This window comes from Phalacrocorax aristotelis, chromosome 1 (genome assembly GCF_949628215.1).
Source record: "Phalacrocorax aristotelis chromosome 1, bGulAri2.1, whole genome shotgun sequence".
In the NCBI taxonomy this organism is placed as follows: Eukaryota; Metazoa; Chordata; class Aves; order Suliformes; family Phalacrocoracidae; genus Phalacrocorax; species Phalacrocorax aristotelis.
The window spans coordinates 198,151,923-198,167,030 of record NC_134276.1 but is presented as its reverse complement, the minus strand read 5'-3'; the positions used below and the strand labels follow the sequence as shown (position 1 = coordinate 198,167,030).

The 15,108-nt window shown below is 37.8% G+C and overlaps 1 protein-coding gene across 5 annotated transcripts in view; it reads left to right on the top strand.

The window, feature by feature from the left end:
- ZBED4 (zinc finger BED-type containing 4) overlaps positions 1–9,572 on the top strand; it is a 29,981-nt gene extending 20,409 nt beyond the window's left edge. For all 5 annotated transcript variants that reach the window (XM_075081274.1, XM_075081275.1, XM_075081272.1 and 2 more), the window contains exon 3: positions 4,285–9,572. In XM_075081274.1, the coding sequence (XP_074937375.1) occupies positions 4,692–8,210 (3,519 nt within the window). In that variant the 5' untranslated portion in view covers positions 4,285–4,691 and the 3' untranslated portion in view covers positions 8,211–9,572. The remainder of the gene's footprint in view (positions 1–4,284) is intronic.
- The last annotated feature ends 5,536 nt before the right edge of the window (positions 9,573–15,108 follow it).

Below are 15,108 nucleotides of genomic sequence, written 5' to 3'. Positions count from 1 at the left end.
TGCAATCCCAAGACACTGGTGTTTCTCTTTTTTTCTCTCTCTCATTCAGCAGTGATTTCTTCTGGTCACAGCAGTCAGCTGTGGCACTCTTTGGATCAGTGCCATTCTCTTGACATTTCTTGTCAACCACCGTACACTTTCAGTAATCCCATTTTGAATGGAAAATCCTATAAAATGTTTCTGCAGGCTTCTTACCACAGCAAACCACTGACTGTCTACAGCCGCTCAGGAGCTGATAGTTTATAGTAGTACATTTGAGTAGATAATTGTTCCCTAGTTCCATTTATTTTCTTTGAAGATTTTTTGTTGCAAGGTGACTCCTAATTCTCTTTGTTTTGCTGCTTGTCTGAATCTAATTGAGATTTCAAAGGCATAAATCATTTTAATTTTGAGCTCACTGCCTGTAGCCTTTTGTACCTTTGAAAACATTTTCTTTCTCCTTGCGTATCCTGTTTGTTTAGCAGTAGTGCTTACCTTCGAGTAGCTTGTGTCCAAGGGTAAATAAGTTATGTACAGGTGGTCATAACCAAATTCATACTTTGTTCCAGGTTACTATAAAATTTAAAACTAGGGTGGAGTGTTTTGTTTGTTTGTAAAGCAGATTGACTCTTACATAGAGTTGGCATGGGAGGGGGAGATGAAAAATATTTATCTTTCTAACCTTGAGCATTTTTGGGACTGTATTCTAAAGAAAATTTGGGTTGAATCCTCAAGGGTGTTTGAAGGGAGGGAGTTGACTTAATTTCGCATTATGATGTAGTAGCGCTCAAAGCAACAGGGAACATGCTTAGATGTTTGAAAAATATTGGAAAAAAAACCACCATGCAAAATCTTCTAAGGGGCATCCAACTTTGGGGATTTCCTAGGAAGTGATCGAGCAGCTCTAACGATTCTCCTCTAAGAATCTCAGCTATTCTGCATTCCTAGAAGGCAGCAACAATGCCCAGGAAAATAGGTATTATGTAGCCAGAGACCTGTAAATCGATAAAGTGGGCAAGATATAATTAATGCTTTATTGTCATGAACTCAGTCATAAGTACGCTAAAATAGTGTAACTGGCCACACTATATAAGTGCTTTGTAACAGTGCTAATAGCACAACCCTCCTAACAGCATTAAAGCGTTTTATATCACAGCTAAGCATAAGTACAGAAATAATATGTACATGTAAAGCGAGACCTATGTTGAATTGCACAAATAGGAACAGAAAAACATGAATCAACAATTCAAGTAGTAAAATCTGCAAGCAAAAACAAAGGATACAGAATAAGGAGGAAGGATTTCTGGTGGAACTAGAACAGGTTCTAGTCCTAACGAAAAGCAGCTAAATAATGTCAGGAGCAGATGAGATTGCTTCCCACACCCTTTTTTGGTGGAGGAGGTTATGAGCATTAAAAACACCCAGCGACAGCAAGGAGAAGTAGGGAAGAAAGAAGTCTACTGCCAGGGTTCCTGCATCAGAGTCCAAACAGCACTCTCATCTATTCAGCGTCAGCAACTAAGACCATCAAGGACCATAGCCATCAGTATTTAACCACATGGCACCAGCTCAGGGGTATTGTGTACTCAAAGCTAATTTAGGATAAGATGATTAAGGCCTAACTGTTTGAATATATAGTTATAATGGTTGATAATGATTGAGAACTTAACCGTTGGCCACGTGCATTGTTAATGAATGCCAATCTAGTTAAGTATTGTTGCGAAGTTTGCGACTGGTGTTATTTATGAGGTTTCCAAATCTTCCCATCACAGCTACCTTATGCTTAGCCATGTTAAGCAGTAACTGCTTATCAGGACAGGGACAAGAGAAGCATCAATGTGGGTTTTTCTGTTCAAAGCCTGGAATTGTTTTTGCATAGCAGGTTTTTTTGTTGTTTGTTTTTTTTTTTCAGCAGTTGCAGATTTATATTATAAATTTATATATATTAATAGAGATGTGATTACTAGTTTTGAGGCAAAGAAATGGTGCACAGCTTCATCAGAACACAATGCCAATGGGTGCATGCATGTGTTTTGTGCAAACCTAGATAGGAATCTGTAATGTGCCTACTGTAACTTGGCACTGACATGCATAATTCATGTTCTGTAAGCTTTGCATGGAGTCACTTGCTTGTGCACCTTTCATTCTGTGATCTGAAGTCACAATAGCTAATTATATATTCTTGCTTTTCCTGTTTGCAGTACAAGCTCCAAATTCACAGATTAGATCGAAATAAAGATCGAAAAAAACCCCACCAAACCCTGTTAGATTGATTTCTATTAAAAATGTTGACTATCTTATGCTCTCTCTCTTGTCCCAGATGCACATGCTTCCATATCATCAATTTGTTTGTGATCACTAACTTGTGTTTCATTCAGTTTTATACTGAATTATGTAAATTTAGTCTCTGCTGGTAGAGTAGTTTCACAAACCTGGGGAAAGTATGTTAAATTTAAGGCTTTTCTGTTTATTCAGGCGTTTCCCTTCGTTAGAACTGATGTTCTTCATGCTCAGCCCTCATATCTTTTGGTGTCTGAAAACATCTCTTTTTTTCTGAGAAGGAGAGAGAAACGCAGAGCACAAATCCTAAAACTTTCACAGAAAGAAGACCAGTTACTGCCTTCCTCTTTGCAAGTTCTGACCGCTCCATCTCCCTTCTCTTAAAATAGCTGCAATAAGCTGATTGCCTCTCCTTTTCCCTGCCCCTTCCCCTGCACTGGAAAAAGTAAGTTATCACTGCAATAGGCTTTCCAGAAGTCTGAAATCCACAGAAGATAAGTGGTTCTGACCTCTCTTGTAAAGAGTCCTCAAAAAAATATTAATTAAAATAAGTTACAAAGCTAATATGACATTGGTCTTGATATAGGGGGGAAATGCCTGTGTAGGTGCAACCTAGACGTTTTTTATGTGTCTTGTAGCTATGGCTAATTTTACCATTTGTCTGCTGAAATCCTGCTTAGTTTGAGTGACACATGAAAATTCTGTGAGAGGTTTTTAAAATAACCAACTCAAATTTGTGTTTTGTCTTCAGCTAGGGAGAAAAGAGTCCCATAAAATCCAGTTTGCACAAACTGGAGTGCATAGTGTAGCAACTCCTGTGTGGTCAAAAAATGCTGTTATCTTGAATAAAGGTGCCAATAACTACATTAATGACACGAGAATAAGTAGGAAATAGTTTGGCAAAATTTAGAATTCTGACAGAAATGTAGTTAATTTAAAAAAATCACCAAACCAAAAAAAAAAAAAAAAAACCCAAAGAACACAACAAAGACTGGCTGACAAATGCAGACAGCTTCTTCAGGTTTGTGTGGGGCCAGTGTGGGGTTCTGGTTTTTCAGCCTGGTATTACCCCCTGTGATTTATATACAGCTATACTTCAAAACCCTACTCTTTGTACTGGAATTGTTGGTGGGGGAGATCTTTACCCATGAGGGAAACGAGCTATCTTGGTGTCAATGGGCTTTCCAGTATTACCCTTGGGTACCTGAGGAACTCGAGCTGGCAGTGCTGCACTAGGCACCAGTGTATGCAACTGTATGTATCTTTGCTTCTGAGTGAGGTTATTCTTTTGGGAGACCTCAGTGTATGTATGGTATTTGCATAGCCCAGTTATCCTAAATTAAGCATTTCAGTTTTTAATTGTGAAACTCTAGAAGTAGCTTGTTTCTACAGTATGGTGCTGTCTGGGAGTGTTATGGCGTGAATATAACCTTGTGAGACTATGATTAGAGGAACTGAGGGAGATTAGTGTGACTAAACGCCGGACACCTTTACAGAGGTTTCTTGTAAAATACTGTATTTTCAAATACCACTGTCAGTGACGAAGGGCTCACAAGTACAAGAGCATAGCTTAATATTTGGTTTTAAGTACATATTTCTGTGCTAACACGACTAAATGCCTGCTTGTTTTCATGTCTATATCTACAGATACATACCTACATAGTATATGTATATATGTGTGTGTATGTATGATTATGCAGTGGTTGAATTAGGATGTAGGATGAGGCAAAGGTATGTCCAAGCAAATACAAAAGTGATGCTTGGACTCGAGGTTTTGTCAAAGCTGAACCAGAGCTATGTGTGCAGACATGTATTTGCCCACAATAAATGTATTGAGTAAATGCTGGTTTTTTTCTTTTTTTTTTTTTTTTTTTTTCCCAGTAGTACATTGAATTGTTTTTATCTCAAAGGGGAAAAAAAAAAAAACCAAAACACAGAATACTTGGTGCATGTTTTCAGTTCACCTGTACTATAGTTATTTAGAGTGTTTTAGTCAACTTTCTCTTCTGCTTTTTTTATTTCTAGATGGTGCAAAAGAATTACAGTTGCCCAGTCAAGGTGAACAGAATGGCTTCCTTCAACAAGAAAATAGAACATTCATTTTTTAGGATTATGTCTACAACATGAAGCATTTAACAGTAGCTGTCTCTGAGAACATTCATCTATTACTTGAAATGTCCTGATCCTGGAGAAAAAATGAGATTCCATTAATTAAGTCTATAATTTTAAAATGCATTTTTATGACTAATCATATTTGCTTAAGCACAACACGGATATAGACTTCATAAACCAGAGATTCTTTTAACACATACGCACGTTTGTGTTTGTGCATTCAGTATACAAGATACATCATTTTAATAAAATTTAAAATAATCTTTTAAATTATCTATATTTATTATAAATGAAGACTTGGCAAGAAGGATTTGTCATCCATGGACAAGAGTAAAGCAGGTTCCCCCAGAATGGATGGTAATTTCGTACTGGGTAAAATCAATAACTTAAAAGTAGAGCAGGAGGAAGACAGCATTAACTGTACTCTAGAAAGAATGGATATCAAAACAGAACAAGACGATTTCAAACATGCAGACAGTAGTGATGAACAAGAAGACAAAGAAAAGAACTTCATTACCAACAACCCTGGCAAATATTTATCTACAGAAAATGAAGATGATTATGGATCTCTTTTCTCTCAGTATAGTAGTACGCTGTATGATGTAGCAATGGAAGCTGTGACACAAAGCCTCCTTTCTAGCAGAAACATAAGCTCCAGAAAAAAGTCACCTGCTTGGAACCATTTTTTTATATCTCCTAGAGATAGCACTAAAGCAATATGTATGTACTGTATGAAAGAATTCAGCAGGGGTAAAAATGAAAAGGACCTGAGTACAAGTTGTCTCATGAGACATGTGAGGAGAGCCCATCCAACTGTACTAATTCAAGAAAATGGAAGTATGCCAGGTATATCCTCCTTTTCTTCACCTACATTGTTACTGCCACCTCAGTCTGCAGATGTTGGAGATCTGAGTTCTATGTTATCCCCTATAAAACTTGTCAAGAAAATGGCTTCTAAAATACCATCTCCAGATCGAATAATTGAGGAATCTGTTTCTATTGTTTCTTCTGAAGAAATATCAGATCTCTCAGTTCCTGAAAAGTGCAGCAAAGAAGAAGTCATGGTTGGGTCATCTCCACAGCTACCCAACAACCAATATGACGACACTGTGGAGAATGTAGCAGAAAAAACTGTTGTAATTCCAAAGAGCACATCAGGTTCCAGAAGGAGATCTGCTGTCTGGAAACACTTTTATTTGTCACCTCTAGATAATTCTAAAGCTGTTTGCATCCACTGCATGAATGAATTCAGTAGAGGAAAAAATGGGAAAGACCTGGGAACAAGTTGTTTAATAAGACACATGTGGAGAGCCCATCGTTCCATTGTCCTGCAAGAGAACGGGGGTGGTACCAGCATACCACCTCTCTACACTGCACCTCCAACGCTGTTGCCTTCTTTACTACCCTCAGATAGTGATCTGAATTCTATGTCATCCTCTCCTGGAAAACTAATTAAAGAATCAACTTCTGTTTCTTCTTCTCCGGACAGAATCTCTGAGGAGATCCATACTAATATCTCTTCTGGAGATGGTCTGGTGGAAGACTCAATGCTGTCATCTTCTGATGATATAGGTGAAGTCTCCTTTGTTTCCTCTCCGGAGAAACAGTGTGAGGGATTAGGTCCACTAATATTTGAACCTACTGCTGTATTTCAGCAAAATAAAAGGATTATGAAAAGGCTTAAATCAGAAGTTTGGCATCACTTTTCACTGTCACCTGCAGACAGTCTAAAAGCAGTGTGTAGATACTGCAGTTGTATGATAAGTCGCGGTAAAAAAGGAGATGTGGGCACAAGCTGCTTGATGAGACATCTATATAGACGCCATCCTGATGTAATTGGAAACCAAAAGGGCTTTCTTGATGTGAGTTTGGCAAATTCTCCTTACGCCACTTTGGCTTCTGCAGAATGTTCATCCTCAAAGTTGACTGACTTGCCTACAATGGTTACACATGATAATCAAATTATATTTCCTGTTAATAGTAAGAAGACCTCAAAACTGTGGAATCACTTTTCAATTTGTTCTGCAGATTCAACAAAAGTAATATGTATGCACTGTGGACGTACAATAAGTAGGGGGAAAAAGCCAACAAATCTGGGCACAAGTTGCCTTCTAAGACATTTGCAGCGGTTTCATAACAATGTATTGAAAACTGATGTCTCAGAGACAGTATTATCCTCATCTACGGATAATCACATGCCACTGAGCACAGAATTATTAGGATCTTCAAATTTTGATGAAACCAATGACAAGTTTTGTGACTCTCACCCAGTTGCCAAAAAAATCACAAGTCTTGTAGCTGAAATGATTGCACTTGACCTTCAGCCATATTCTTTTGTAGACAACATTGGCTTTAACAGGCTGCTTGAATACTTGCAACCTCAATATTCTTTACCTTCTCCATCTTACTTTTCTAGGACAGCAATTCCAGATATGTATGATAATGTAAAACAAATAATTATTTCACACCTTAAAGAAGCTGAGAGTGGAGTGATCCATTTTACATCTGGAATATGGATGAGCAACCAAACACGAGAATATTTAACCCTGACAGCTCATTGGGTAACATTTGAGTCTTCATTTCGACCACAGTGTGAGGATTACCATTGTTCAGCACTATTAAATGTATCGCAGATTGATTGCGACTACAATGGAATCAGTATTCAAAAGCAATTAGAGTACTGGTGGGAAACATGGATTACTTCCATTGGCCTTCAGATTGGGATTACTGTTACTGATAATCAGAGTATAGAAAAAACTTTAAATGAAGGTGATCATTCAAGTGTACAATGTTTTAGTCACACTGTTAACGTCATTGTAAATGAGGCTATTAAAAGCCAGAGAATGGTTCAGAATTTGCTTAGTATCGCAAGAAAGATCTGTGAACGCGTCCATCGGTCGGCAAAAGCAAAAGAGAAGTTAGCTGAGTTGCAAAAAGAGTACGAGTTGCCTCAGCACCAGCTAATACAAGATGTTCCATCAAAGTGGAATACATCATTTCATATGCTTGAACGCCTTATTGAACAGAAAAGAGCAATTGATGAAATGTCAATCGAGTGCAGCTTTCGGGAGCTAATAAGCTGTGATCAGTGGGAAGTCATGCAGTCGGTGTGTCATGCTCTCAAACCTTTTGAAGCTGCAAGCAGGGAGATGAGTACACACATGTCTACTCTAAGCCAGGTGATTCCAATGATTCATATACTTAACAGGAAAATAGAAATGCTATTTGAGGAAACAATGGGCATAGATACTATGCTGAAATCTTTGAAAGAAGCTATGGTGAGTAGATTGTCCTCCACGCTTCATGATCCAAGGTACATTTTTGCTACGCTTCTGGATCCCCGGTATAAAACATCCTTATTTACAGAAGAGGAGGCTGAACAATATAAACAAGACTTAATCAGGGAGCTGGAAATAATGAGTTCTACCTCAGATGATGATAAACCTGTTTCCAATGGATGTGATATAGGTTCACCATCTACAAATTCATATGGAGAAGATAATCTTTGGTCGCTCATGGGTGACATGAAGAAAACAAAAGACCTGAAAGAAAGAGCAAAGTTACCAGAGGAAATGGTGCTTTCTTACTTGGAGGAAGAAGTGCTTGAGCATAACTGTGATCCTTTAACTTACTGGAACTTTAAGAAGTCATCTTGGCCAGTACTGTCAAAATTGGCTGTCAGGTTCTTGGGTTGTCCACCAAGCATTGTTCCTTCAGAGAGATTGTTTAATACATCCAATGAAAGCAACAGCTTTAGTCAGTCAAGGTTAATGATTGAACACTTTGAAAAGCTTATCTTTTTGAAAGTGAATCTTCCTTTAATATACTTCCAGTATTGAAACTAATGAACAAACTGCTAGACTAAATCTATTGTTGCTCACTGGATATTAACTATCTATAACTGGGATTGTTGAATTGCTCCAATGGGGGCCATGTATGACATCTAATCAGTGACTATAATTCCAAATTTTAGTTTCATTTTTTCAGCTTTCAATATGTCTACATGTGCCTTATTCATAGTACTTCAGGCCAGATATTGTATATATGTTTTTTAAAAGTTCACACTAGAGATAGCCTGTCTTGTCAAATTATACAAAATTATGTAGGTTTTAATCCATAATTGTAAATGAACTTTAAAAAAGCTCATTCATTTGTTTTAATAGAATGGCAAAAAAAAAAAAAGATGTAAACAGTTCTATTCTGTAGTTTTTTATTCAATTATTATGTAAAAACCATAAACCAGGTACTGTATTTTAGTTGAACATTGCTTTAATTGCAACAGAACAGCTTTTGTAGTTGTCAAAAGAAAGCTGTACGTGAAAGATGGGGTTCAAGCCATCTTGTTATCATGTGGTGTTTTTAACTGCAAACCCTAAAGTACTTAAAGGATTACGAAGAGTTATTGAAGATGTGTTTACAGGAGACTATTGACTTAGTATCTGAAAATCTTAAATTTGAGGTGATACGGAATGTCGGTTACACAGCAATCGGCAGTTAAACTTCTCATTCTGGGTTCTCCTGTTCAGGTTTTACATTTTAACTGAACTACAGAAATATTCTGGGTATTTATAAAAGCTCTTTGGAAGTCTTATCAAAGTTCGTGAATTAATGCTTGTTATTTAATGCCATGTTCAAAAAAGGCAAGAAATTTACCATGAAGACGCTAATGTCATTCTAAAGTCTTTTCTTATCTTTAGTGCATCGAAATTATAAGGTGCCCTATTGTAAAAATTGAGCCCTTACTCCTAACGTAATTTCAGTTGTGTAGAACAGCCTGTCTTAAAGCTCCTAGTACAGAAATAACTGATCTTCTGATTTTCAGTAATAGCCTTATGGATATGGTGCACTGCTTAGAATTTTATGTAGTAGGGTTGATTCTTAACTGTTGGTGTCCATCAGGCAAATGGGATGTAGAGCCCTCCAAACTTCAAATAAGATGGAAAAAAAATAGCCAGCATTTTAATTTGAACGGAATGTTCTCCATGGTTTTTTAACTCTAGAAAGATTAATCTTCTCATTTCAGTTTTCATTGAATACTTTTTGGGAAACAAGTCATCATTTGCCTATGACCTTTTAGAAAAGTTGTAGCTTTGTTAAAATACTGTACCGCTGCCTAATCTAATTTTGCATTTACTATGTTTTAGTGTATTTATAAATGGTGAACTCAGTTTCTGAAATTAAACATTTTATTTGCAATTTTCTAGTGGTAGTCAACACTGCCTTTTATTTTCAGATGGATTTAAGACAACCATTGAATAAAAATTTATACAGTTGTAATCATAAATATACCACAGAACATCCTATGTGAAAAGATTGGTTTTCCATTTAGCTCTTTGGACTTAAGCCTGGATTCTGGTTCTTTTCATTTCACTCAAGCTATTCAACCTCAGGAAAATTTGTTTAATTCTTTCCCAGGTGGCTTTGGTGACGTTTCTCTGAGCATTTTATGGTTTCAGGTATTTCAACTGTCATTCCATCAGTTATGTTTACACCTGTACTATTTAAGTAAATTATTATATAGTGTACCTGGGAAAAAATGAATACTGCATTTTGTCTCCAGTATTTCAAAAGGTAACTTCTAATTCTATCAACAGTCAGCATTTCTTTGTTCTTCTAGGGTTAAATGAGAGCAGCACGTGTTTTTTCTGCAGTAATAAAACAATTTGTTCTAGCTTATGTATAGTTTGAACTAGGTGAGTTTGAAGCAGCTTATTGGGAAACATGTTTAAATGGTTACTGGTTAATTATTATCTCTATTTTTCCCCCCTACATTTTTAACTGCGAATATAACCTTGACCTTTGTAAAGGAGATGTTTAATCTCTCCAAACCAGTAGAGAGGGAGGTAGAGGATGAAGAAACATTTTGTTGCTTTATTTTTGTTTTCTTTTTCTTTTAATCAAGTGATATAATTTTCACTCAAGGCTTGAATATAAATATGGCCTTTGGCTTGAAGCATTGTAGAACCGCATCGTACCAGCAGGAGTGCTGGCAGTGGACAGGCTTACCTGAAAATCCCAGTTCTCTGGGAACAAGGAGCTTGGCTCCTCTGACGGCGGTCTTTAATGTAGCTCCTATGTAACTCTCATCTGGAAAGGTAAAGTGATGGCATTTAGTAGCCCCCAATTTGCATCTTATTCATATGGATACTTAATTGTATAGTCATGCTTTGCATTAAAACTTTTCCTGAGAGCACAGGAACTGGTCACTATTTTAAAAAGTAAAATGTTATCAGTTAAAGTTAGTCTACTTTATTTGTACGTGCAGTTCCCTTTTATTTGAAGGGCTTAGTTCTTCAGACCACAGTTTCTGTATCATTTGGCTAAGAAGTAATAATTACATTAGAATTTTTCTTAAAGATAATATGTAGGTCCAAAAGGCCTTAAAATCAAAACACATAATTCTTAAATAAAAATAGGAGAGACTGAAAGCACAATATTGCTATTTTTTGGATGTAAGCTTTGATCCTTCTATAGGAGTTATGGGAGCATCTCCATCTTCAGTTCAGGCACTGCTGCCTTTGAGAAAAGAATGACTTCAAAAGAAGGGCTGAAAGCTGTCATTGAAGTATTGAGGTAAGTTATTGAGTGGGTGGGTTTTGTGCTGGGTTTACTTTATTATTTTTAAGATAAATTCTTAGTGATTGCTAAAACTTTTTTTTTTTCCCACGCCCCTTCTCACATTTGTAATGTATAGAAAACTCCCTTACTTTTACATTACCCTCTCTGACTGTAATAAAGCACAAGCCCTATTAACAGTGGAGTTTTCATCAAGCTGGGTTGGTGGTGATGGAACAATCCCTGCAGCAGCAGATAGTTCCTTAATGCGCAATGATACGGTGAGCCTGCAACAGAGGTACTGATTTTATTTAAACAGTTAATTTCAGTACATTAGCAGCTTCAGAAATAAATTTAGTAAGCAGACTTTTTTTTCCCTCGTAGCATAAAAAGTAAAGTGTGGAGGGTACTAAAGATGATGCTCTGTGTCATCATAAGGATCTTCCAGCTTTTGCTTCCTTCAAGAGTAGGCAGGTGTGACAACTAATTACACACTGCAGCAATAAATATTTTGTAGTACTGAAGGTAGGAAGGGCAAGAATTGGAGATCTGCAACAGCCTCGCCGAAGAGCTCCAGTCTTGAAGGGTATATAATGGAAAGTATCTACAGAGATCTGTATCGTGCTCCGGGAGCCTCTGATAATGCTCCCCTTGCATTGCCCTTCCCATTTGCCCTCTTCCCCTACCCGCAAGGAAAAGTGACATAAGCCTGTTAGCAGAATTTGGCCAGTGAGCATTTACTAGGACACTCACATATTCTCCTTGCTCTCCAAGAGCAGCTTCTGAATTTACAGACAGCCAAAAATCTCAGTCTAAAACAGTTTAAATTCTATCATAAGGGTGTGATTGATCAAATGTAGATCTAGATGATGAGCTCAAAGTAGGTGTTTACAATTGTTGAGATCTGTCCCTTGAAGTAGCAATTTTTTTCTGCTACTATCCAGAGCTGACCATAACAAACTTGCATTTAGGTATCTCCAAACACAGGAAAAATAAACATATAATTAGCAAATAACACTTTCTAATTACAGATTATTTAGATTTTATAAACTAAGCACTTTAGTCTTTCCACAAATATATTCATCCTTTGCTTTATTCTTAGTGGCAAGAAAGAATGATGCTTAACCTTTGTTTCCTTGCAAAACTGACCCAAAACCGCTTCGTTTTATGAAGTGAATATGCCAACCAGAAATAGCAACCACAGCGACGTCCCCAGCTCGGGTATCAATGTGGGTTCCAAGGGCTAGTTCTATGCCTAAGAAGTCTCCCCCCACCCCCCCAAACCCATTCCTTCTTCCAATTTCTTGATTTAAACTGGCAGTTTAAAAGGAAAAGATGGACTCCACTTCAGACAGCACTTTTACCTCATACTGGACATAACTGGACACAAATCAAGCCTTGGTATAGAACCGAGGGCAGCTGCAGCTGAAATAAAGCAGAACCGGTGAAAGACTACCTGTCATAGTAAGATGGCGAGTTTCAGAAGCGACGCTGGCTGTCTTTGCTAGCATTAACAAAGGTCTGACATGAACAATCAAAAGTGGTTGTAGTTGCTCCAGTTGATCTAAGGGGTTGCTATAAAGTAAGTAGCTGCATGCAAAATGGCTCAATTACATCTAGGAACTGTACGTATTTAAATAAAAAACAAAGAAAACCTTCAAGGAGGTATTCTTTGTCATTTAACTTACGGAATTTTTGCAAACACCCTTTAATTTTCTGTGTCGTATGTTAAGCAGACGATAGTGATATATTTGGTTTGAGACATAGCTGAAACTAATTATGTAACCAGCTAACTGAGACGGCTGTGGCTAAACAGCCTTGCTTACATCGGTGATAAGCTCAGCTTGTGGTTTTTTTCTTTACTTGCATAGAAAGTGAAGCCATTTGTACAAGAAAGACTTTTTGAATACTAAGTTACAAGAAAAGCTCTTGGGGGAGGTGGCGAAGGGGAGTATGTAAGAATGAGCACAGGTGACAAAGCAAGGAAGGCAGCACTAGACGTCTGTGTAACCTCTAATGTATGAAAAAGTGCTCTTGGATGCAAGGGAAACGCACGCATGTGCACTGAAATTGAGATACAGCAAATGAGTGCTTAAATCATGTATCACCTTTCAAGCTCCTAAGCATTATGGAAAGAACTAGAAGTATTCAGGAAGATGGGAATCGTCCTAGAACAGTTGTAGTAGGAGAGGCAGCGCATCTCAGTCTTGTTCACCTGAATGCACACCCAGTCTCACCAAGGGGAGGGATAAGTGAAATGGTGAGAGAGTGAGAAAAAAGGGTGTGATCAGTGTTTCAAAATGTGTTATGCAGTTACGTTGCATCGAGCTTCTGTTATGACAGCTGGAGTGAAACAGATAGCAAAGGGAAGAACCTCAGACGTGTTCTGGCGTTTCTCAGTGTTAACAGATAAATCCAATACAACCATTTGCCAGATCCCCTCGCCCCAAATTTACTCTTGAGAGAAGACCCATGGCAAGTACTTAGGGTAGGTGTAAGGTAAATAGAGTCTGATATTTCTTCCCAGCTCTGAAGGCTTTGTTACTTGAAGACTTTGTGAACTGGAGGTTGTTCCTTGATCTTTGGTTCTTCAAGTTCTTGACGGGAGAGTGATCTGTTTCACCATGTTTTGAAGCTGCTTTTACTTTCAGCATCCAAAAATGTCGTCTACTGGGGAGTTCCACAACTCTTCATGTAATTACTTCATTTAGTTTTACAACACCAAGTATCCTAATTCTCATGCTCTGAGAGTGATTATTCACCACCTCTGTGTGAAATGACATGGTGACATGCTTGTTTCCAAATCATTTGTTAGCCTTGCTCTTTACAGGAACAAGTACTGCCTGTTAAGAAATTAAGTCAAACTTCAGAAGGCAATGCCTGATGCTGTGCAACATTTGACCTTTGGGGAGTTTAACAAGACATCCTAAAATAAATCTCATTCTACAGCAGCATTATGCATGTTGAATGCATATTATTGACAATTCAGTTTGGTGTTTAAATGTCATAAATGTAACCATTTATAGATGGACTGTACTAGCTGGCTTGTGCTTTATTCAGATTAATTCAACCCTCGATTATTTGAATATGCTCACCCTATTTCTGCCTTTATTAAGAAAAGCTACATTCTAAGATAAGGTTTTTTGTAATCAGTCAAGACAAAAGGAACTTTTAAGAACTTGAACAGTCATGAACAATTTCTTACTTTAAAGTCACTTCAAAAATTCTACCATGTAAGTTTTCTTACCTGCACCACTCATGTAGTAACTTGAGGCCTGACCCTATGGTCCCCCAAATGCAGAAGAACCTGTATAATACCCCACTTCAAGTCTGCAGGTGGGGTAAGACTTCCTTAAGGCCCTCTTATATCTAAGTGAACTTACACCCACACTTTCTTCATGGAAATATACTGAATATTGATCTATATTAAAGGAGAAAACAAGCTCTTTCTTGTGGAGCTAAAGGAAAAACAACATGGGACTTGGAGATGAGAAGATTCATTTAAGAGGTGGCTTTAGCTTCTATTCCAAGGACTGTTTGGTCCTTGGAAAAATTGCAGTAATCTTCATCCCAGTTTGACAGATGTCCCTTCCTATTCAGGGTATACCCTACACTGGGAGAGTTACCCTTGCTGTCACAGAAGTCACAGCCACCGGCTATGGTGCTGCTTGCACTGCATGGGTCATGACTTAGCCCTTGGTCTACAAACCCAACCATGTTTCAGATCTTAAAACTCAGCACTTTTCAAGAACTGCATATGCAGAGCAAGATACAACAGGATGTAAATGAATTTCAGACACTATTCAAAACTGCAATCCAGTATCTTTCCTGTCTTCTTTTATGTATTTTACCTACCTCTACCCCAAACAAATGCACTTAACAGGCCAATTTGAGCTAATGGCTTCTATTTTCATCAGCGGTGGGGCTATGAGCACTAGTACACACTACTGCTGCAGCTGAACACCATCACTGGTTTAAGTCCAACAGGTAGCACCCAGACACCAGAACCAAAGCCTGCACAAGGACCTAGTCAGCTACACATGACTGACATGCAGCAAGATTAAACACTTCAGATGCCCAATGTCCACATATTCTGTGCCACTTCAGGCATTAGCTGGAGATGCCTATGTTACAAGAACAATACCCTTAAATTTTCTCTGCGGTTAATAGAGGCAAGTTTCT